This window comes from Gymnoscopelus braueri (genome assembly GCF_963280865.1).
Source record: "Gymnoscopelus braueri genome assembly, chromosome: 10".
NCBI lineage: Eukaryota > Metazoa > Chordata > Actinopteri > Myctophiformes > Myctophidae > Gymnoscopelus > Gymnoscopelus braueri.
The window spans coordinates 7,964,005-7,988,566 of record NC_137611.1 but is presented as its reverse complement, the minus strand read 5'-3'; the positions used below and the strand labels follow the sequence as shown (position 1 = coordinate 7,988,566).

Here is a 24,562-nt window from a genome sequence, read left to right as displayed (position 1 = left end):
GGTGCCAACGGCCCAGTGGTTAACGTACGTACGTGCGTTCTCTCTCTCTCTCTCTCTCTCTCTCTCTCTCTCTCTCTCTCTCTCTCTCTCTCTCTCTCTCTCTCTGTTTCCTGTCGTTCTAGACTGTACCATCTAATGAAGGCAGAAAAAAACACAACTGCAAACTCAAGTAGCAGAACACCTCAGATATTGATCTGGTGGTTAATGTAGATGTATCGTACTTAGAAGTGCAAAAAATTACAAATGTTAACATTTAATGTTTTTGTGTTTGTGATCCCTCATAACCTGGTACTACATACCGTCCATCAATGTCATGTTTTTTTTACACACTATTAAGATTGATTGAGAACAGTGAATCAAATGTTCAACGGTTGTCATAAGACGCACTTGTGTTGTCCTCAACTCTCTCTCTGTGTGTGTGTGTGTGTGTGTGTGTGTGTGTGTGTGTGTGTGTGTGTGTGTGTGTGTGTGTGTGTGTGTGTGTGTGTGTGTGTGTGTGGGTGTGTGTGTGTGTGTGTGTGTGAGTGTGTGTGCGCGCGTGTGCTTGTGTTCTCCCAGTCAGAATGTCATTAAGAAAATAAACCACTCCCTGATGAATACATAATGAGTAGAGCTGACGTGTCAAAACTACACAGATATAAGATTTGTTGTTCAGTGAAGGTCAGGTTCAGACTGAAGACTATAATTGGATCATATCAGTGTATGTTTACTGACAGCTACAGACATATCAGTGTATGAGTCCTGACAGACAGATATGAATGAAATAACCTTGATGTTCCTCCTGCTGTGGAGCTCAGGTACAGTATGACTTTATTTTAAAATCACCTAACTAACCTATTAAGACCTGAAGCCCATTCTACAAATGTCTTCTAAATCCTAACAGTTTGCTGAAAGACGTATGTTGCTGCTCAAACTTTTTCATGTCAGGGACCCCTAAAATGATTATTTTTCAAAATAAGCAGATCTACAAGCTCATAGCGCGCCACAAAGTGCACTGTGAGCTCGTATTTCTAAAAACGGACCTGAGTGTACCTGAGTTACATGTACTTGGACCACTTTTTTCCCTCCTTTTAGTTGCATTGCTCAGCTTTGACTGGTACTCTCCATGTTTTCAACAGGCTCACACCTGACATCAGCAGTCTATGTGCGTTCCCCTGAAGAAGTGGTTGTTGGCAACGGAACCACAGACACAGGTGGGTAGAGTAGCCAAAAACTGTTCTCTATAAAAGGCCTTGTTTCTTTAAAAATAATAATGTCTGTAGTAGAAGTAAAGACAATAATTACTAGTAGGGGTCGAGTTGAGCCCCCATGGCCGTGTACATAAATCGGTGCGCCTGACAAGTACTCTTTCTCCCTCAAACCGTTCAACACACGCATGCAGGCATGTTATGTTATGTTTACACTTTAGGATATGAGCAGCACACAGGAAAATGTTTCATCAGCTCTAAAACATCCCCTTGAAGCCAGCGGTACGGCACTGCAGTCTATTTTTTAACACCCCATCTCCAGACAGGTTTCCCTCCCATAGCCCGAGGAGACAGTACATACAAGAAGCCTACACTCCATGTACACTCGCTGTTTGACGCACCAAGAGGCTTGGAGAGCTCACTCGCTCTCTGGTCTCGGCTCCTCAAAAAGCTAATTACCATTTGGGACAAAACTATTTACGGGTTAAGCTGGAGGACCGGGTGTGGAGTCGGAGTGAGCGAGTGAGCAGAGATTTGGGAATTGGAATTTGGCTATAGAAACAAGAATAGAATACATCTAATAGAAAATGTAGCCTAATCATTAGAAAAATCTTACATTCGGCCCAAATATAAAGGATATCATTTGGGCCAAATACAAGCTCACAACGCTTCACATGTTTAGCTCTTAGATTGGCTATTGTTGCTTTATTGTTTTATGGGAAACCGTCATATGACGTTTAACATAGGCTCAAGAAGTAAAAGTTCTGTAATGTTGTAATTGGTTTACAAAAGCCTTGTGTGTCATGCTGCAGTATCTTCACCCTTCACACTATAATATACAGCAGGTTGAATGAATTGATTTCAAACGGCAGTAATGAAGTGTTTTTTTCCCTGTGCGTGTGTGTGTGTGTGTGTGTGTGTGTGTGTGTGTGTGTGTGTGTGTGTGTGTGTGTGTGTGTACACAGAGGCAGTTTTAAACCAGCAAAGCAGTGGAGCTCTCATGCAAAAGGGGCCTCGCCCCCATGGTGAATACAATATATTTATATTTTTCCATATAAACTATGTATATAATTGTGGTGGGGACTGGGGAGTAACCTGGTGTACAGTATGTGATAATAATCAGTATGTTAAATGCATTATATATCATTGAAACTGTAAACCATATGTATCAATCCCTGTGATGTAAGTGTGGTTGTTAATTCCATATATCAAGTATGATTTTATCGACTATCAATCAAAGGCGACGGGTTTGGGGTTTCCATTTGCTTAGCACACGCGCAAGAGAGAGAGAGAGAGAGAGAGAGAGAGAGAGAGAGAGAGAGAGAGAGAGAGAGAGAGAGAGAGAGAGAGAGAGAGAGAGAGAGAGAGAGAGAGGGGGAGAGGGGGTGGAGAGAGGTAGAGGGAGAGAGAGAGAGACAGACAGACAGACAGACAGACAGACAGACAGACAGACAGACAGACAGACAGACAGACAGACAGACAGACAGACAGACAGACAGACAGACAGACAGACAGACAGACAGACAGAGAGGACTGGTGCGTTGATCAAATTCGATTGTTGAGAGGGGGGAGAGAGGGGAGGGAGAGAGGTAGATAGAGAGAGAGAGAGAGAGAGAGAGAGAGAGAGAGAGAGAGAGAGAGAGAGAGAGAGAGAGAGAGAGAGAGAGAGAGAGAGAGAGGGGGGGAGAGGGGGTGGAGAGAGGTAGAGGGAGAGAGAGAGAGAGAGAGAGAGAGAGAGAGAGAGAGAGAGAGAGAGAGAGAGACAGACAGACAGACAGACAGACAGACAGACAGACAGACAGACAGACAGACAGACAGACAGACAGACAGACAGACAGACAGACAGACAGAGAGGACTGGTGCGTTGATCAAATTCGATTGTTGAGAGGGGGGAGAGAGGGGAGGGAGAGAGGTAGATAGAGAGAGAGAGAGAGAGAGAGAGAGAGAGAGAGAGAGAGAGAGAGAGAGAGGGAGATATGGACAGGCAGAAGAGTGAGAGATTGACAGACAGACCGACCGACAGACCGACCGACAGACCGACAGACCGACAGACAGACAGACAGACAGACAGACAGACAGACAGACAGAGAGGATTGGTGCGTTGATCAAATTTATCATATATAAGTGCACCTTAAACATGCAGAAATAAAGGTAGGCTACAACAAGACATGCAGCAAATAGGTTTTTTCCCTCTATGTCATCACGTAATCAACAAGGATATGCCACTGTGGCTATAACACTCTCTCTCTATTTTATTTTTTTAAAATAGTGGGTTCCCATAAAGTTGAGCATTGCTTGGAGCCCCACAATTGCTAAATCCGCCCTCTGTGCGTGTGTGTGCGTGCGTGTGCGTGTGTGCGTGTGCATATGTGTGTATGTTCTTCAGACTGTGGTGTTCCTGCCATCAAACCAAGAGTTCCTGGGTGTCCCAGTGATGGATTAGGTATCATCAACGGTGAGGAGGCTGTACCTCACTCCTGGCCCTGGCAGGTCTCCCTGCAGGTACATCACTCACTCTGTTGTTATCCACACTGTCTGGCTTTTTGTTTAATATATTTTATCTATATAAAATAAATATCTATATTATATCTATACATCATTATGTATATTTTTGTTACTGACTTATAATGATAGAAAAACAAAACTGGAGTGTGTGTGTGCGTGTGCGTGTGTGTGTGTGTGTGTGTGTGTGTGTGTGTGTGTGTGTGTGTGTGTGTGTGTGTGTGCAAATAGGTGGATGAAAGTTAAGGAGGGGAAGCTATATGTTTTGCCATTTCATAGTAGCTGAATTACTGAGACACTCTAAGTTAGATAAATCCTAATGTTACTAATGAAACCTTAATGTGATTTCAGACCTACTGGGGCTTTCATTTCTGTGGTGGATCACTGATCAACAAGGACTGGGTTGTGACTGCTGCCCACTGCGAGGTCAGGTACAGTAGACTATATATCTATATCTATATCTATATCTATAGCTACTGTATATATATATATATATATATACATTCCAAAAGGCTCACTAAATCTCAGTCTGTACTTTTGGAAACAATACTCATTGTAAATGCTAAAAAGAAGACGATGATGATTGAAAATCATTCATTCATTTCCTAGCACTTATGATTCTTCCAGTATTTGAGCCTTTTGGACTTGACTCTACTTATTTTTTTATTTTTACATTTTCAGTACACTAAACCGTGTAATCCTGGGCCAGCACAATCTAACACACACACACAAATCCAGAGGATGACAATTGGAGAGGTAGGCGGTTTGTTTTATATGACATGATACACTGTAATAATATGTTTTTTTTTTTTTTTTTTCATACCTTTTTATGTTCGTGGCTCCAGATTGTAAAACATGGTTGAAGCCAGACATTCAATCTACAACAAGCAGCAACAACTAGCTTTTTGCACATACCTCCTAACAGCCATGACTGTGTAATTTCCCTGGTAGGTCTTCACTCACCCCAAATACAACGGCCGACTCTCTGAAGACTATGACATCGCACTGATCAAGCTGCAAAGTCCTGCCCAGATGAACGACCACGTGTCCCCCGTGTGTGTGGCTGAGACTAGTGACAACCTTGCTAATGGCATGGAGTGTGTGACCACTGGCTGGGGCCGGACCAGCCACCGACGTGAGTGAACGACAGGAAACACACTTTTCATCACTAAACCACAGATTGGACCATTGTACCAGTACAGTGATTTAGATGTATTCAACATATAGAACATCAGCAATTGTCAATCAGTTTGAAACGTCTGGCTCAGAATATAAAACAATTGTAAAAACAGCTAAGCTTCAAGATGATTTCATGAAAGATATTTCTGGTTTCTGCATTTCTGGTTATCACCTTGAATTCTTCTGGCAAAAATTAAATGCCTTCTCAAAAAGTATAACAGTAAGAGGTTCAAGGTTCTGTATTGTTACATCTTGTGTACATCCTCAGACATTATAGCATTAGCAGCCATGCCAAGGCTTCATGTGGATCTAGGATTTTGTAAAGACAGTCTAGGACAATATGACGACTATGACATATTTTTGACACATCTGGACTATATCTATGACATACCTATGACATATCCATGACATACTATATCTATGACATATCACTTTGAACTCTATATTTGCCTTAGCTGGCCGATTACTTCATCCGTGCCCAAATTTGGGCAATCCGAGCCACTTTGACTTCCATTAGGCCTTGAAAAAATGGAAACATATTTCAAAAGGTGTGGAACATTCTGTGAACATAAATTGGTGGATTCTACGTCAGTGGCAGTGTGCACAAGACATTTGACGACATGAATTCTGTTTATTTTTAACAGCTCCCAGGAGCCCTGACCAGCTGCAGCAGGTTTGTGTGCCCCTCATCAGCGACACGAAGTGCAACAGTTACAGGTTTGGACACATCACCAGTCAGATGCTCTGTGCCGGAGCTGCTGGAGCTGACACCTGCCAGGTGAGTGTAAAGAGCAAATACATACTCCTTCCCAACATCCACTCTTTTCTTCCGAAAGGGGGAGGTGATGTAACTACACATTGATGGCATTCCGAGCTTCGGAAAGACGGTCTCACAACTTTTCAACCCGTGCATCTCTAGATGATGTCCTGACTCTCAGAACTAGAGTTCGGAAAGCCTTTCCGAACACATGAAACACAGAGGAATGCTTACACTTCACAACCAAATCACCCCCCCCCCCATCATTTACTCAGCCTGTGAAGCCTAGTATTAATGTACACTTTTTGTTTGTGTTGCATTGCTTCACAGAATAATACAAACATAAAGAGAATACTTGAACCTTTAGCCACAGCGTCGCTATTTTGGGCATGTCATTATATGTGGGGAATTTTTTTTATTGTCGACTTATTTTCAGAAATAGCCAGTGTTAGGCAAGTAACTAGTTATAGTTACTACTCTTAAAGAGTAACTAGTAAGTTACTTTACTAGTTACAGCATTATAAAAGTAGCAATAATTATGTTACTGTTACTTTTGCATTACTTTTATTTATTTATTTTGCTTAAGAAACAATACATACATTTTCATGTTGCTGAAGCACAAGATGACAACTCTCAACTTTAATCCAGGATGAGAACTAGTAGATTTAAGACTAATGTCTTCAACGTGGCTCAACGTGATCTTGATGAATGTGCAGTGCATGTCAGTAACTGTAACGCATTACCAACCTGGGAAAAAAGTAACTAGTTACGTTACTAGTTAACGCAAAAAAAGTAGTGCTGTTACAGAAACCCAACACTGGAAATAGACTACAAGCTTGAAATTATAGATCTGCTCTTTTCAAAAATAATTTAGCAAAGTGCTGTGGTTAAAGGGATACTTCACTTTCGGGCCGGGGACACATTTAAAAAAAATATTAAAAATAAATGAAAAAAGTTATGGAAAATTCATGGCCCCCTCACACATTAGTAGGACACTGCGTGTCGTGAGGGGGCCATGAATTTTCCATAACTTTTTTCATTTATTTTTAATATTTTTTTTAAATGTGTCCCCGGCCCGAAAGTGAAGTATCCCTTTAAGTCTCATCTGTTTAAGAAAGTAGGTAGCTGATATATTGCACTTTTACCTGCGTAGGTATGCTCTTAGTTGCTTGTTTTAGAAGAGAATGCACTGAAGACTTCTGGTGATTAGTAGTTTTCTTGCCTACCTATGTTGAATACACTTATTGTAAGTCGCTTTGGATAAAAGCGTCTGCTAAATGACTGTAATGTAATGTAATGTAAGTGGTTACAAATACAGCTGCTTGTTGTTTGTTTCAGGGTGACTCTGGTGGTCCCCTGGTGTGTAAGAAGGATGGAGCCTGGACCCTGGTTGGTATTACCTCCTGGGGCCTGCCAGGCTGCCCTACCAGCATGCCCGGTGTGTACTCCAGCATCATTGCACTGCGTGCCTGGATGGACGAGACCATGAATGAAAACTAAAGTGTAAACAGCTGTTGTTACTCTAGTTGGCATCAACACAATCAATAATACAATCTGTGCAAATGTCTAGGCGTATTTGTCCTTGATGTGCAACTTGTTTGCAGTGGTATAAAGTAACTAAGTACATTTACTCAAGTACAATTTTGAGGTATTTTTTACTTTAATGGAGTATTTCTAATTTTCAATACTTTTACTTCTACTCCACTACATCTCAGAGGCAAATATTGTACTTTTATTCCATTACAATTATTTGACAGCTTTAGTTACTAGTTACTTTGTAGATTTTGATTATTATCACAAAACATACATTACCCACTTCAGCCCTATATATATTTCGGCCATTTGAAAATAGCCGATCTACAAGCTCACAAAGCGTTGCGATGCAACGCATTGTGAGCTTGTAGATCTGCTATTATTTTGAACTTGTGAAATGGGACATTCTGCACAATACTTTTGGTACTTTAAGTACATTTTGATACCAATACTTTTGTACTTTCACTGAAGTAAATTTAGAATTCTGGACTTTTACTTGTAACAGAGTATTTCTACATTGCAGTATTGATACTTTTACTTAAGTCAAATATCTACCTTTACTTTTTCCACCACTGCTTGTTTGAACAGATAAATGCTTATTGCTGAATAAATGTTGGAATTGCAGGTGTGTACCAGTGGTCAATATGTTTTTCTTGGAGATTATTCTTCTTAGAGAAGATGTGTAGTTGGTGTGCTGTAAATATACTGTATTCATAGAGGATCTAAACTACTTCCTGCAACATTGTGTCAAGAAAGTCAAAAAGTTCCTACAAGATGTCTATGGTAAAGACAGGGTGGTAACATTATATTTCACTGTGAAACAACTATTTACAGACAATATAAAGTGTGTTTCACATCAGCAACAGATCAGGATCACTTCAGTGTTCAGTTTTGGGGGTTAATAGTAGTAAAGGCTTGGTAAATATGCTAGGGAAAGTTTATAAGAGGAAGAAGTTTATAAAGTATAAGAGGTAAACACAGAAACACCTTGTATCCTAGGCTAAATAACACAGACACATCTACGCTAAACAACATCACATAGACATGAGGATAAATCATCAGCCTCATCAGCATTGAGAGCCATGAACTACTGAACTTGAATGAATGTGTTAAACACTGTCCTAGACAGCATAACAACCTTTAGCTGGTTTAAAAGTCTAATAATGGATTGTTGCCCTGAAGTCACTAAGGGCCACAGAGAGCCTATTTGGGGTCAATGGGAGTGCAATACAACCAGTAATACTCCAGGTGGCACCACAACACAAATACGCAGGACTACATCTGAGAGGAGGAGGTCAGGTCAATGCATTTTACATGTAGGATGTGACAGTCTGTGCTGCTAAAACCAGTAGGTCTCCAGTCCTTACACCCTTTGAAGGGACATTCTTAGACACATTTACAAGCATGATGTAAATGTATTAATTATAAGAAACGTTCTGAAGGGAATGCTAAATGTGTCCTTAAGTTTAGCTAGACGTACAGTACCTATACATTTCGGCCATTTGAAAATAGCCGAAATGTAATGTAAAGATTAGTATACATTTTATACATTTGAAAACTTGTGAAATGGGACATTCAGCATAATGAGTAGGCCTACTTTCTACTTTAATATTTTGATGCCAATACCTTTGTACCTTTGTACCTTTGCCAATACCTTTGTACTTTTTTTTATTTTGAATTCCGGACTTTTACTTGTAACAGAGTATTTCTTCATTGCAGTATTAATACTTTTACTGAAGTAAAAAAAAATGTGAGTACTTTTTCCACCACTGGCCAGATTAACACAGCGGCGCCGGCTCAAGCTGCCTCCCAGGGCATGAGGCTGGGTGTAGCACCCTGAGACACACACCCTCCCCACAGCACCATGACAAATGAGATTTCCGGAGGGAGGGTTTACCAGGCTAATAGAAGCCCGCTTTGCGGCGAAATCAAAGCGTGACGTTACTCTCTCTTCTACACTCTGGTTGTTGCTACCTGTCTTGTCTCACCCATAGACATATAAAGGTAGACGCCTCCTCTGGCTCTGAAGCGTCGGCATCTCGGACGCACTTCCGCTTCCTCTATGCTTCCGGGGGGCAGCTGGAAATTTCCTTGTGCGTCACAGAAGTGGGCGTTCAGTAGGCCAATCAGAGGCAGGTGGGGGCGGGACAACTAGATTCTGACAAGTCCTGGGAAAGACGCGCTGTGGTTGGCCAGTAGTCAACACGCCGTGATTGGCCAGTGCCCGTTCCCCCCGGAAATATGGCGGCCACCATACCAAACGGGTCGCTCCAACGAACTGCAGAGGCCAATGAGGTATCTAGGTTTCTATATCTATGGTCTCACCAGTATGTCTTTGCAATTGTAGTTCACCTGTGTCTTGTTCAGTTCCAGCCAATCATATGTTAATTGTCCTTGGTTCTCACCTGTGTCCAGTTAGTCCTGTGTCTATTTAAACCCCCAGTTCCTTCTGTTCCTAGTACGATAGTACATGTTATGGTGCTCAGGCCAGTTATCTGTTTAATAAATCCTTGTGCATTAGACCTGTTCTGCATCTGGGTCCAACACACCTGCCACACATGTGACAGTAACATGTTGCGCATGTATAAAGGAGTGCAATAATGCATATAGTGTGAATTAAACCTGCTTACAGAATGGGTCCCATGTGCAGCCCATACATTACATGAGGGGTTCTCAACCTTTTCAGGCAGCGACCCCCCCCCCCCCCCCCCCCCCCAAAAAAATAAATAAATAATCATATTTGAACTAGGGACCCCCCACCCTGATAAGCACTTGGAATTGTAGCAGTTGAGGCATTACATTTTGTCTGACTCTGTTCCACAGATAAATATTGTGAAAATAGCCGATCTACAAGCTTGTTGTGAACTTGTAGATCGGCTATAAAAATAAAAATAAATCCTCTTATATTATTTGAAAATGTAGCCAATGTTTATATTTAAGTACAGTTTGTTGAGTACTTTTGATGCAGTTATGGTCTTTTTTGGGGGTTTTAAAAATGTCTTAAAAGGCTTTAAATTGTCCCTTCACTGTCATCTGGAGGACCGCCCCAAAAAAGAAAACTCATGTGGGACCCACAGGTTGAGAACCACTGCATTACATGTATGGGTGGTCTGGTACAGTCTTTTGGCAAATTAGAGCTTACTCACATCTCCACAAACCACTACACAACTGATTACATCCACATGTTTGGGTGAAACAAAATCACTGCATTGTATTATTATCGTCGTTGTTATTTTGCATTACTAGAAGTTCAGCCTTGTCAGCATTGAGAGCCGGTGTGCAGAAGAACTTGAACACATGTGTTTAAACACTGCCCTGGACTGCATACCTTTAGCTGTTTTTTTGTGGGTTCTTTTTTTTTTCTTTTACAATTATCAATGCTGTTGAGGAATTTCACTTAATAATGATGCTAACAGCTGCATTGTGTTTCTCATTAAGTTTTCAGTTTGTGTGTCATGTAGTGCCTGTATAAGCTGGTGGTTTAAGCCACAGGTTTCTAAAAACACACACACACACACACACACACACACACACACACACACACACACACACACACACACACACACACACACACACACACACACACACACACACACACATATTTTTGCACACACACACACACACACACACACACATTTTTGCACTGGAGTTCGGTGGAGGAGTTGGGCGAAAAAAAAAAACCTGAATTGCGTCTCTGACTGTCTTTGGAGCCTTGGCCGTTCAAGCCTTTTCACACGCCACCTCACTCTTGTGGTCAGCTATGCAGACAGTGTGTGGTGCGGCTGGTGCCTCTTTGTCTCACACCATGCAGCTTTGGAGTTGAGCACATCACCCTGTTATTTGGTTTCCTTTTCTCTACTTTAACAAGAAAGAGAGTCTAGAAACAGCATGGCCTCCCTGTCCAATCTTTACTTATAATAATAGTTACATAAGTAACAAGGTGTGGAATTTATGAACAAAGAAACTATCTGTGCACGTTGACAATGAACCACTCTGTGTATTAACTGACTTTTGTAATTATTTTACAAAAGTCCACGCTACAAGACCACCACCACCACCACCACCACCACGATGCAACTAGGGGGAGATCCACTGACCTGTTTCCAGATTTAAGAGAAAAGCATTGGACAATTAATGTACATTCATGCACACAGCAACTATAGCATGGTATGGGTTACCTACAGACCTTAAGAGTAACAGTTCCTACTGTATGTTACTTTTAAATCTTCCCTAAAGGGGAAGAGGACATTTTCTTGCACCTATGGGTGCTTGGACTGTCATGCACAAGGACATTGCACCATTGGGTGAGCAGACTTGAGTGCAAATACACACATACACATCACATCATGCATCACTACATCATTTACACGTACATATGAAAGGACCATAATGGAAATAAGCTGCTGACTTTTTCTGTGTTAAAATGACACCATTTAAATAGTATTTTAGCTGAGCAGGATATCCCCCTTTGAAAACCTATAATACACTTAATCCTGTTATCCTGTTGCTGGACAAGCAACTAGCAATGCAACAGGTTACAAAGCTGTCTGGGTACATCTATAGGTGACAAAGCTGTCTAATAGTAGGTACTATAAGAGGGGCTTGATAATCAATATTGTGAAAGAAATTGACCATTGGTTTAAGGCCAGAGGTGGTTCTGCTTTGTGATATCAATGTGAGCTTTGATACACACAGACTACCATTTTACGGGACCGTACTTCCTAGGAGAGCGGGGAATATAGGACCTAACCTAAACCTAACCATAACCTTAGTGGGGGAACATAGGTCCGGGGAACATAGGTATATATGACCCCCTTTTACCACTATAAGAGGGGCTTGTGAGGGGCCACACACACACACACACACACACACACACACACACACACACACACACACACACACACACACACACACACACACACACACACACACACACACACACACACACACACACACACACACACACACACACACACACACACACACACACACAGAGAGAAGAGTGTATCTACTCGGTTCTCTTCCATGATTTGGAGACATTGGCACAACAGCCTCTACAGACTGTGAGCAGGTGTAGTTGGACTGTTTTTATGTTTTTCTTTAGTTTTTTTTGCCTTTTAATTATATTTATCATTGTGTTTTTGTCATTCTGTTTGTGATATGGACCTTGAGTCTGAAATAAAGATTGAATTGAACACACACACGATGAGGAGAGACTATGAGACATATTTATTCATGGGCCAAGGACCTCGAGGACGCCCAATTTGATATGGATTAGGACCTAAAGTAATATCAAATAGTGGACCTAATGATCAGGTCACAGACCACTATTTGGTATCATTTTTTATTTCTGAAATCCCAAACTACACAGTAAAATCGTCAGACCAAATGGACCCATAAGGGTTCCATTTGTACAACACAAAGAATCTGGGGACAGAACCCGGAACCTTCTCATTGCAAAGCGGTCGCTCTATTTATCAGGAGCGTACAAACCAGCTTAAAATTGAGCCCAGGAATCAGCTTACGCGCCGACGTCCAAGTGAGATTTATCAAGCGTTCCTATACAGCCAATCCTAGCGTACATTTGGTCTGTCCTTTGATAATCTCACGGCTGAAACCGACCGTCATTTAAATAACACACCCCTTAAATATTCTCGAAACACCCCGATTTTACGACATGAACGAATACGAATACGACCAAACAATGTCCCCCCTCTTCACCACCCCGCGACTATCTACGGGCTCTAGCTAGTCGAAACCCGACCGAGCAAGTTCGGTTGGCCATCGACGTTCGACTAGAGCTCCCGACCCGACGACACGGCACTATCTACAATTGTCGGCAGGTTGTCAGCAAAAGACGATTTCCAATGCCTTCCGCCCCGACGTCGGTGCGGTGGAGAGCTGCCTTTAACTGCAGTGTGTCTATGTAGTTGGTACACCCGCTTTCCCTCCTAGCTGTGCCATTCTACCAGTAAGCCATATAGGCTACTCCATAGTGGAATCTAGCAGCTACGCAACAGGCTTCAATAAGGGACATTACATTACATTGCATGTTTTCACCTCAATGAAGAAGGAATCTATGATCGCGTGTAGCAGCGTGGCTCAAAGCCTCTGCCTGATGATCGAAAAGCCTAATATCCTTAATTGCAACTAGTGGTTAAGATGTTGGCTTTCCACACAGGAGACCCAGGTTCAATTCCCGGGCGTTATATGCACAGTCGCGCACGGTACACACACCTTTGATCCCATGGAGATATAGGTTGATGTACTGAAACACAGCAGTCTTTACGGCATGCATGCACAGCTCTACCTTTTCCCCACTTATGTTGCACTGCAGTAACCTAATCATCACGCAGCACTTCATGCTTTTCTCTCCTGTTCAGTGCTGAGCACGGGGCTTCTCGGATCCACTTGTGTATTATCACACATACGTACGCCCCCTCACTCTTGTGGTCAGCTATGCAGACCGTGTGGTGACTCTTTGTCTTTTCACACGCTTTGGAGTTGAGCACATCATTACCACTGTTTCTTGGTTTCCTTTTAAACGTGCAAATACACACATATGAAAGGACCACAATGGAAATAAGCTACTGGCTTTTTTTGGTGCAATTTATCCTTTTGATAATGGTGTGACAATGCATGTATTTTACATGATTATATTTATTATCAATACAATGGTCAAAGTCAAACATTAATTCTGACACCATTCAAATAGTATTTTAGCTTACCTTTGAAAACCTATAATAAACTTATCCTGTTATCCTGTTGCTAGACAAGCAACTAATGCAACAGGTTACAAAGCTGTCTGGCTACATCTATAGGTGACAAAGCTGTACGGTAAGGTACTATAAGAGGGGCTTGATAATCAATATTGTGAGAGAAATTGACTATTGGTTTAAGGCCAGAGGTTGTTCTGCTTTGTGATATCAATGTGAACTGTGATACACACAGACTACCATTTTACCACTTTTCCTTTTTACCTCATTTTATTATTTATTTCTTTATGCTTTATAAGTATCAATGCTGTTGAGGAATTTCACTGCATATATTGCTGCTGAAGGCTCTTGTCTTTCTCATCAAGTTTCAGTTTGTGTCATGTGGTTCCTGTTTCAGCTGGTGGTTTAAGCGGGGGGAACCCGTGCCCTATATACACATACACACATCTGACTGCTGTCCAAGTAATGCAAGGACTAATGGTTTTAAACTGGTGTATTGAAACAGAATATCCACTGATTGTTTGCTATTTGTCTCTCCTGCACTTCTGGTGGCCATTCCCTTGATGAGGAAGGTGCCAAGTGCTGTGGAGGAGAGGGGTGTTACTATGTTTTAGGAGTAATGTGTTTATTTAAACTGTCATTGAGTCTTCACCCCAAGTTATATTTGTTTAATTGTAATTGTTGCTAATTGGTTCTGTGTCCTGTGGTAGGATCCACTCCGTATTTAATGGAGGCTGCAGGGACAGACAGGTAGTTTGATATCGGCAGAAACACAGGTAACATCCCTGAGGGAGAGATACAGGGCCTTGTGTGGTCAAAGTATAGCCTGAAGAGCTAGAGTTCTTAACCAGTTGGGTTTTGTTTATTAGTGTTTGCCTTATTAGTGCTTATTTATTGTTCTCATTGCTCTATTTTTGACTCTTTGGCCAGTATTATTTGGCCCTGTTTCCATATTTTGCACTGCAGTTTGGTGGAGGATTTGGGCGGGAAAAAAACCCAGAATTGCATCTCTGACAGTCTTTGGAGCCTTGGCCGTTCGAGCCTTTTCACACGCCACCTCAGTCTTGTGGTCAGCTATTCAGACAGTGTGTGCTGTGTGGTGCCTCTTTGTCTCACACCTTGCAGCTTTGGAGTTGAGCACATCACCCTGATTCTTGGTTTCCTTTTCTCTACTTTAACAAGAAAGAGAGACCGCATGACCTCCCTGTCCAATCTTTACTTATAATAATAGTTACATAAGTAACAAGGTGTGGAGTTTATGAACAAAGAAACTATCTTTGCACGTTGACAATTATATTAACTGACTTTTGTAATTATTTTACAAAAGTCTGTTCACAACGCTATAAGACCACCACCACGCTACAACTAGGGGGAGATCCACTGACCTGTTTCCAGATTTAAGACCAGATTTGGACAATTAATGTACATTCATGCACACAGCAACTATAGCATGGTATGGGTTACCTACAGACCTTAAGAGTAAGAAACTGTGTTTCTTTTAAATCTTCCCACCTAAAAGGGGAAGAGGACATTTTCTTGCACCTATGGGTGCTTGGACTGTCATGCACAAGGACATTGCACCATTGGGTGCGCAGCAAATACACACATACACATCACATCATGCATCACTACATCATTTACACATTCATATGAAAGGACCATAATGGAAATAAGCTGCTGGCCCTTTTGTGCAATTTATCCTTTTGATAATGGTGTGACAATGTATTTTACATAATTATGTTTAACATCAATACAATGGTAATAATCAAAGTCAAACATTAATACTGACACCATTCAAATAGTATTTTAGCTGAGCAGGATACTCCCCTTTGAAAACCTATAATAAACTTATCCTGTTACCCTGTTGCTAGAAAAGCAGCAATGCAACAGGTTACAAAGCTGTCTGGGTACATCTATAGGTGACAAAGCTGTCTAATAGTAGGTACTATAAGAGGGGCTTGATAATCAATATTGTGAAATAAATTGACTATTGGTTTAAGGCCACACACACACACACACACACACACACACACACACACACACACACACACACACACACACACACACACACACACACACACACACACACACACACACACACACACACACACACACACAGACTGCTGTGGAAACAGCAGTCTTGGACAGTGGGATTACCATACAGTAACGGTGCAATCTTTGTAACGGTACAATCTTGAGCCATGGGCTGCCGTGACGCCACGTTATTGAGAGATAGCCTGGCAAGGCAGTCATAATCTGAACGTTTATGGAGTCATTGATGAGTGAATGCATAAACATTTATGGATGAAGGCTGGAGTGTGCTGGTGTGCATGTGTTATATCTCTGATCTCCGAGTGGCCCAAATAAACCACAGCGTGAAGTTTACCTGCGCTGGGCACAGGTTTGGATCATCTTTTTTTATCCTTAACCCAGTTTGCACATAACTCCATAGGACACGCTACTGTATCAGTTTGGAGACCTCGCTGTCCACGAAAAGATTACAGCGGCGCCGGCCGGTCCCGACTCCCGTACGGCTGAGTGGCCGTACGCTCGAGTCAAAGTCACGATAGATTGATAAATGCCAACAATTGCGGTGTATGTACAAGCTTGTATAATGTCGCGTATACAATTAATTTATGACAGTTGTCACCCTTTTGAATGAAATGCTCAAGGGCAATGGAGCGAAGGTGACGCTGGGTTGCTGGGTCAGCCAGTTTAAGGGTAAATGTAAATGGGACTGTGACACTGTTTCACACCCCCTCACTCTTGTCGTCAGCTACTCAGAAATGTGGGTGTCTCTTGTCCTTTCACACCTTGCCCCTTTCTTTAAAAAAAATGTGAGCAGCTAAAAAAAATTTACCACTTTTTCTTCCCAATTTAGTCGTTATGCCAATTAATTCCTCCCCACACACATTTCTGTGTTGTCACTGCTGTTGTATCCTACTGACTCACCTGCCAGTGAGGAGCCCCCACCAGGAGGACGTAGAGCCTTGGTCCTACTCCTCCCGCCCAACACTCCCCACTGACAGGTGCCGCCCCCCAGTCCGTAGGAGTACATGCAATGACCGATATCACCCTCCTCCCCGCCCGGCTTTCCTCCCCCGACCACGAGTCAATTGTGTTCGTGTAGACGCTCAACAAAGCCGGATGCACCACGGTCGATTTGAACCCACAACCTCCGTAGTGGTGGGCAGTGCCTTTACCACTGTGCCACCCGAGCGCTTCACCTTGCCCCTTTCTGTGAAAACTGTCTAGACCTGGCTTCTGAGAAACTAGGTCAAACTGCGTCAAAGAAGAAAGGGCTCTTACAGAGCTATATAAGAGAAAGGCTTGTTCAGTGAAGACTACAGTCACAACATAAGTAAAGAGCTATAGGAGAAAGACTACAGTTTGGACAACAGCACCACAACCAGGACCAGAAGCTGTCCTGGGAGCTGCAGACATGGAGAAAATCTGGATACTTTTCTTCTTGGTCTGTAACTCAGGTACAGTATAACTTCACTATTATTCACTTCATTCACTTTTACTCCTACTTGGTCTCATAATGAGCCAGGAGCATCTCTCACAGTTTGTTCTCTTCATGCAGAGAGAAATATTTATCAGAATATTAGTGTGGACTTGTGAAGGATTTAGACCGTGTTATTATTTTGTTGTTATATTAGTCCACGGACTTCGCGCGGGTGGCACAGTGGTAAAGTGCCTGCCCACCACAACGAAGGTTGTGGGTTCGAATGCACCGTGGTGCATCCGGCTCTGTAGAGCATCTATACCAAGGGTGGGCAACTTTGATGATGGAGAGGGCCACTATATTTCCACACTCACTCCAGAGGGCCACAATACTGTCATGCAGACACCTCTTATCCATTACCATGTGCACGTTTTTCACTTTCCCCAAATGTCAGCTGTTTATTAGCGTATGTAAAATAATGTCGCCATGGTTACGGCCCCCGAGCTATGGGTCTGTGCACAGCGCATAACCGGGTGCTCATATCCCTCGACGGTTATGGTCTAGTTTGTATTTAATTTAAAATGTATTTAGTTATACTTACGTGTATGTTAACTTTATGAACTTAAATACAAATACATTAGACATAAAAAAGACAATAGAATGTTAATACTAGTCATTACGCTACTAATATAGACTGAGGTAATTAAAGTGGGTCATGTTTGAAATTGTAACAGCTGAAATCAATAATATATCAGTATTCTGATATTAACCTGTGGGCCGCATTAAGTGAAGGTGGGGGCCACATGTCCAATGTATGTGTTTAAGTTCATAAAGTTAACATAAGTATAACTAAATGCATTTGAAATTAAATAAAAATTTAACTTTTCAAGATTCCAATTAAAAAATAGCAAAAACAAATCTGGATTCCAATTAAAAAATAGCAAAAATAGCTGATCTACAAGCTCAAAAAGCGGACCGGCGGTCTCGGTCTGACTGCCGTGCCGACAACGGAGTTTTAATATATTGCGACAACTTCGCAGAAGCATATTTATTTATATATATATATATATACTTTATTTAGTATGACAGATATACACACTACTATACAGAACGTGTTAAAGCAAGTGTTAAATAGCTCTATATTGTGATAGTAATCATTGCTATAGAGTGTAAAAATTCGGAGAGGGGGGGTTGGGGGTGGTAGGTTAAGACTTTGACAGGGGCCATTTTCAAATTGCAGCCTCCTGAAGGTGTATCTTAAGGGCAGTTTTGAAAGTGAGTAGGGTTTTACACTCCTTTACTCCTTTTGGTAGGGCATTCCACATTTTTGTTGAATAGAATATATATATATATATTAGTCCACGGAGAACAGTCATTGATTCACGGATCCTTTGTCTTATAGAAAGAGCTTGAAACGTCATGTAAGTGGTAAATGCACACGAATGCGCCTTATTGGCACCCCAACCTTGCTTTTAATTATATTTATTATATGAAAAATGTGTTGATGAGATATTGAAAATATTTTCAAATATTTCAATAGGGAAAATTAACATCCCAAATCCAAAACTGGGCAGGTGCTGAGCAACGACCAGTGCAGGAAAAACGGGAAAAATATTCTAAAAATAAATATAAAACGCTCTGTGAGCTTGTAGATCTGCTATTTTTTTAATCTTGAAAATATGTGCAAATCTTTGAATATATACATTTTTAAAGCGAACATTTGAAACTCAAATCTGTTCTTCTGGGGGGGTCCCTGGCACATTGTCTTATAGGAAGAGCTTGAAACGTCATGTAAGTGGTAAATGCGCACAAATGTGCCTTATTGGCACCCCAACCTTGCTGTTAATTGTATTTATTATATGAAAAATTTGTTGATGAGATATTGAAAATATTTATATAGGGAAAATTAACTCACAAGATCATCTGCTTTCTGCCTCTTTGTTGCGTTCTCTTTAACTCTTTGTTATTCAGTCAATAATTACATATATTTTATCACTGAATAATGCAGTTAAGGAAATTGATTGGTCAACCCATTTAGAAGAATAGATGAGGTCAGACACACATGTGGAAGCGCAGTTTTATTAATATTAAATAAATAATACATACTAATGTATGTGTAGTGTGCGTGCATGCATAGGTTCCACACATGCACGCACGCACACACGCACGCATGCACACTTTGATTGATTGATTGAATATTTTATTTAGAAAAGACATGGAAACAGTACCTGGAAATACAATTCACAATACAAGGTCTTCTAAAAATGGATCGCTTATAAAAGCACAATGGCTCATTTAAAATGAGATCCCCACGCACTCAAATCATGATGACATTTAAAAAAACAGACAGATATACATGTACATACTATGTACAGTATGTAGTCAGTTTACAGGTTATTTGTATGAAAAACAAGAAATATGTACAATAAACAGTTCAAGGGGGGGGGGGGTTAGTTTAAGACTTTGACAGGGGCCAGTTTGGAATCACAGCCACGCACGCACGCACAAAACTTTTTACACTATTTTTATTTCATTCGTGAAATTCTTTATTTTCAACTAATGAAAATGTGTGATTTTTTGGGGAAATCTTTAGAAAATCTTTTAAAATTATAATAATGAATGACAAATTTTATGAAACAAAACATAAAGGGATATTCACTTGTGACTGATGAAAATGGATCTGCAACCCACAAATGGGTCCCGACCCGGTTATCCAGCTATCCATGATAACTAAAGACTGGACATGGAGGCTACACCAGACTCTTGTTAAAGTAGAAAAGGAAATTATGTTGCTTTCATAGAACTCACACATTACATGCATGCAGCAGGAGGGAGAGGGGGTCCATGCATGTAGCTAGAGGGAGGGGGTCCGTGCATGTAGCTAGAGAGAGGGGGGTCCGTAAATATAGCTAGAGGGAGGGGGTCCATGCACTAGAGGGAGGGGGTCCGTAAATATAGCTAGAGGGAGGGGGGTCTGTGTATATAGCTAGAGGGAGGGGGTCCATGCATTAGAGGGAGGGGGGTCCGTAAATATAGCTAGAGGGAGGGGGGTCCGTGCATATAGCTAGAGGGAGGGGGGTCCATGCACTAGAGGGAGGGGGGTCCATACATATAGCTAGAGGGAGGGGTCCATACATATAGCTAGAGGGAGGGGGTCTGTGCATGTAGCTAGAGGGAGGGGGTCTGTGCATGTAGCTAGAGGGAGGGGGTCTGTGCATGTAGCTAGAGGGAGGGGGTCTGTGCATGTAGCTAGAGGGAGGGGGTCTGTGCATGTAGCTAGAGGGAGGGGGGTCCATGCACTAGAGGGAGGGGTCCATTCATATAGCTAGAGGGAGGGGGTCCATACATATAGCTAGAGGGAGGGGGTCCATACATATAGCTAGAGGGAGGGGGTCTGTGCATGTAGCTAGAGGGAGGGGGTCTGTGCATGTAGCTAGAGGGAGGGGGTCTGTGCATGTAGCTAGAGGGAGGGGGTCCATACATATAGCTAGAGGGAGGGGTCCATACATATAGCTAGAGGGAGGGGGTCCATACATATAGCTAGAGGGAGGGGGTCCATACATATAGCTAGAGGGAGGGGGTCTGTGCATGTAGCTAGAGGGAGGGGTCCATACATATAGCTAGAGGGAGGGGGTCCATACATATAGCTAGAGGGAGGGGGTCTGTGCATGTAGCTAGAGGGAGGGGTCCATACATATAGCTAGAGGGAGGGGGTCCATACATATAGCTAGAGGGAGGGGGTCCATACATATAGCTAGAGGGAGGGGGTCTGTGCATGTAGCTAGAGGGAGGGGGTCTGTGCATGTAGCTAGAGGGAGGGGTCCATACATATAGCTAGAGGGAGGGGGTCCATACATATAGCTAGAGGGAGGGGGTCTGTGCATGTAGCTAGAGGGAGGGGGTCTGTGCATGTAGCTAGAGGGAGGGGGTCCGTGCATGTAGCTAGAGGGAGGGGGTCCGTGCATGTAGCTAGAGGGAGGGGGTCCGTGCATGTAGCTAGAGGGAGGGGGTCTGTGCATGTAGCTAGAGGGAGGGGGTCCATACATGTAGCTAGAGGGAGGGGTCCATACATGTAGCTAGAGGGAGGGGTCCATACATGTAGCTAGAGGGAGGGGTCCATACATATAGCTAGAGGGAGGGGGTCCATACATATAGCTAGAGGGAGGGGGTCTGTGCATGTAGCTAGAGGGAGGGGGTTCATGCATGTAGTCAAAGGGAGGGTACAACTCTTAATTTTGATTTGAACTTACTGTGTGTATATATACTGTAAATTCAGTTTGACTGTTTTCACAACTATATATTTTTCCAATTTAATTCTGTATTCCAAACTGTATTCCCCACACACACACACACACACACACACACACACACACACACACACACACACACACACACACACACACACACACACACACACACACACACACACACACACACACACACACACACACACACACACACACACACACACACACACTTACTTAAGGGTGTTAACTTGCTAAAGATGAGAAGTGCACAGAGCCTAATGTGACTAATATCAGTAACATGATGGTACAGTACTTCCTCTTTCCATCTCCCCTAACACGTTACATTAGAGGCAAATTCACTATTTAACCACTTAAGCCCCAGCAGCTATATTAATCTGTGGACAACTTCTGCAGAAAATAGCAGATCTACAAGCTCTGCTCACAAGCTTGTAGATTGGCTATGTTCAGCAAATATATTTTATGTGGAGCGAAAACAGGAAAGCTACTAGCATAGAGCCCTGAGGGGCTCCGCTCAACGACGTATGGGATTTAAAGGGGTTCTAGACAACTTCAGAGATCAAAAAAAGAAAAAAACTGTTGTCAAACAGATTCAAACTTAGCTCCGCCCCTCCACGTGTGCCAGGTGCCCGTGTCCAGCACCAAGTGCCAGGTGCTGGACAGATAGAATACTAGATGAGAACATAGATGAGAACAATAGGACAATTATTTTACCACCAAGATGGTGGTAAAATAAAAACACTTTTTGTGATCAATCAATATATTATTTCAATCAACCTTACTATGTGCTATGCCTGTGGTATTGATACGTTATGTAAAATAACCTCATTGACTTAGTATAAAAATTGTAATAAAATATTTCAAAACATATAAAACATGCAAAATACAATGCAAGGATGCAGTGTGAAATATGAAACTGATGAAAAAGAAGACTGAGCGACGACCAGTGCAGGAAAAATGAAAAAATATTCTAAAAATAAGTATAAAACGCTCTGTGAGCTTGAAGATCTGCTATTTTTGAAAAATCTTGAAAATGTGTGCAAATATTTGAATATATACATTTTTTAAGCGTAACTTAAATCTTTTCTTCTAGGGGGTCCCTGGAACAAAATGTTTTGAGACGGGGTTAGAATACATTTCTAAAAATGTTTTCTAAATCCTAACAGTATGTTGCTATATCAGTGGTGCTCCAACTTTTCCATGTCAAGGACCCCCAAAATGATATGTAATTATTTCATAACAAGGTAAGTAAACAACCCAAACCTCTACAAAAGTGGTCTTGCCCTTTAAAACCACTTAACCCATTAAGACCTGAGACCGATTCTACAAATGTCTTCTAAATCCTAACAGTTTCCTGAAAAACGTATGTTTCTATATCAGAGCTGCTCAAACGTTTTCATGTCAAGGACCCCTAAAATTATGTGTATTTGGCTGCTGACCCCATCTCAAAATATTTTGTTCCAGGGACATATTTTCATGATTTTTCAAAAATAGCAGATCTACAAGCTCATAGCACGGCACAAAGTGACACACTATGAGCTTGTATTTAAGCTATTTTTGAAAAGCCAAAGTATAAAATAATGGTTGAAGTGGTTAAAATGACACTGATGCCATCCTGGTTTTAATGGGTTAAATCGTCCTCTATTTTTAATATAAACGGACCTGAGTTACATGTACTTGGACCACTTTTTTCCCACCTTTTAGTTGCATTGCTCAGCTTTGACTGGTACTCTCCATGTTTTCAACAGGCTCACACCTGACATCAGCAGTCTATGTGCGTTCCCCTGAAGAAGTGGTTGTTGGAAACGGAACCACAGACACAGGTGGGTAGAGAAGCCAAAAACTGTTCTCAATTAAAGGCCTTGTTTCTTTAAAATAACAATGGCTCAAGTAGAAGTAAAGACACCACAATAATTACTTGAGTAAGAGTAAGCATCTGAGAAGACTACTGAGTTATTTCATATGATCTGATTTATTGTTTACAGAACTTACTTGAAATGTGTAAAAATATAAAATGATAAATGTTATCCACTAAAAATAAAAAAATATATAAAATAGCCATGTTCTGCGAATTCCAATATGGCCTAAACCAATTAAAGATTACACACAATAATACATAAAATCTTTAAAACATTAAGTCAGACATAAAAGGCAGCACATAATGTAAATAAAGTAGTGTTTAGTCAGTCCACTCATTGTACCCATGGTAACCTCACATCAGCTTCCAGCACAGAGATAGTCTGCATGCACGTGCACACATAGACATGAAAGGGGGCTTGAGCCCCTGCCCTTTTATGTCTGTCGGTAAAAAGTGCCCTCGCCAAACCATGGATGCAGCATTTATAATGGTGAATAAAACAACAAATGCCCCTTCTCCATGCTGTACTCGAAGGCACTGAGGCAGCATTCAAGAGAATTGCCCCCGTCTTACTCTCTGTGATGTGCTGTGAATAGAATCATTTGATTGGTCAAACAGATGAATGTGACAGAGCCGATTGCAAATACCAGTCAGCCTGTTTGGCTGAAGTCTCCCTGAGACAATAGCCAAATTCCAATACCCTAACTTCCACACTCGCACACTCCACTCGCGCACTAGTCCCGCCTCCGAGCGAGGAGGTGAGGATTATATGCGAGTCAGGAGGAATCAAGCCGGCTGGACTGATAGACACATTCCAATTTCTCACTCCTGCTCAGAATAAATAAATAGAAAATATAGCCAAATCATTAGAAAAATCTTACTTTCACTGCTTTACATTCGGCCCAAATATAAAAGAGATAATTTGGGCCAAATACAAGCTCACAACGCTTCACATGTTTAGCTTTTAGATTGGCTATTTTTGCTAATTTTGTGGGAAACCGTCATATGAAGTTAGGCTGATTGATTGATTGAGTGAATATTTTATTAGACAGAAATGTAAAAACAGCACGAGTACAGTCAAACACTTTGTCTAAAAGGATAACACCAAAAAAGTCCT

General features: G+C 41.7%; 2 protein-coding genes across 3 annotated transcripts in view; both read left to right on the top strand.

Moving 5' to 3' along the window:
* LOC308092937 (chymotrypsin B-like) overlaps positions 1-24,562 on the top strand; it is a 62,173-nt gene that overhangs the window by 13,230 nt on the left and 24,381 nt on the right. The window contains exons 1-2 of one of the 2 annotated variants that reach the window (XM_080439095.1): positions 17,227-17,359; positions 23,336-23,410. The exons of the other annotated variant lie outside the window; for it this stretch is intronic. Coding sequence (XP_080295221.1) covers positions 17,317-17,359; positions 23,336-23,410 — 118 coding nt within the window. The 5' untranslated portion in view covers positions 17,227-17,316. Of the gene's footprint in view, positions 1-17,226; positions 17,360-23,335; positions 23,411-24,562 lie in introns of those variants that run through there. 2 annotated transcript variants of the gene reach the window in all.
* On the top strand, positions 667-7,623 carry LOC308092754 (chymotrypsin B-like). The gene is made up of 9 exons (XM_080438856.1): positions 667-797; positions 1,119-1,193; positions 2,153-2,212; positions 3,574-3,689; positions 4,041-4,120; positions 4,371-4,413; positions 4,641-4,824; positions 5,513-5,646; positions 6,964-7,623. Exons 1-9 carry the CDS (start codon positions 755-757, stop codon positions 7,123-7,125), a joined length of 897 nt encoding a protein of 298 aa, XP_080294982.1. The 5' UTR covers positions 667-754; the 3' UTR covers positions 7,126-7,623.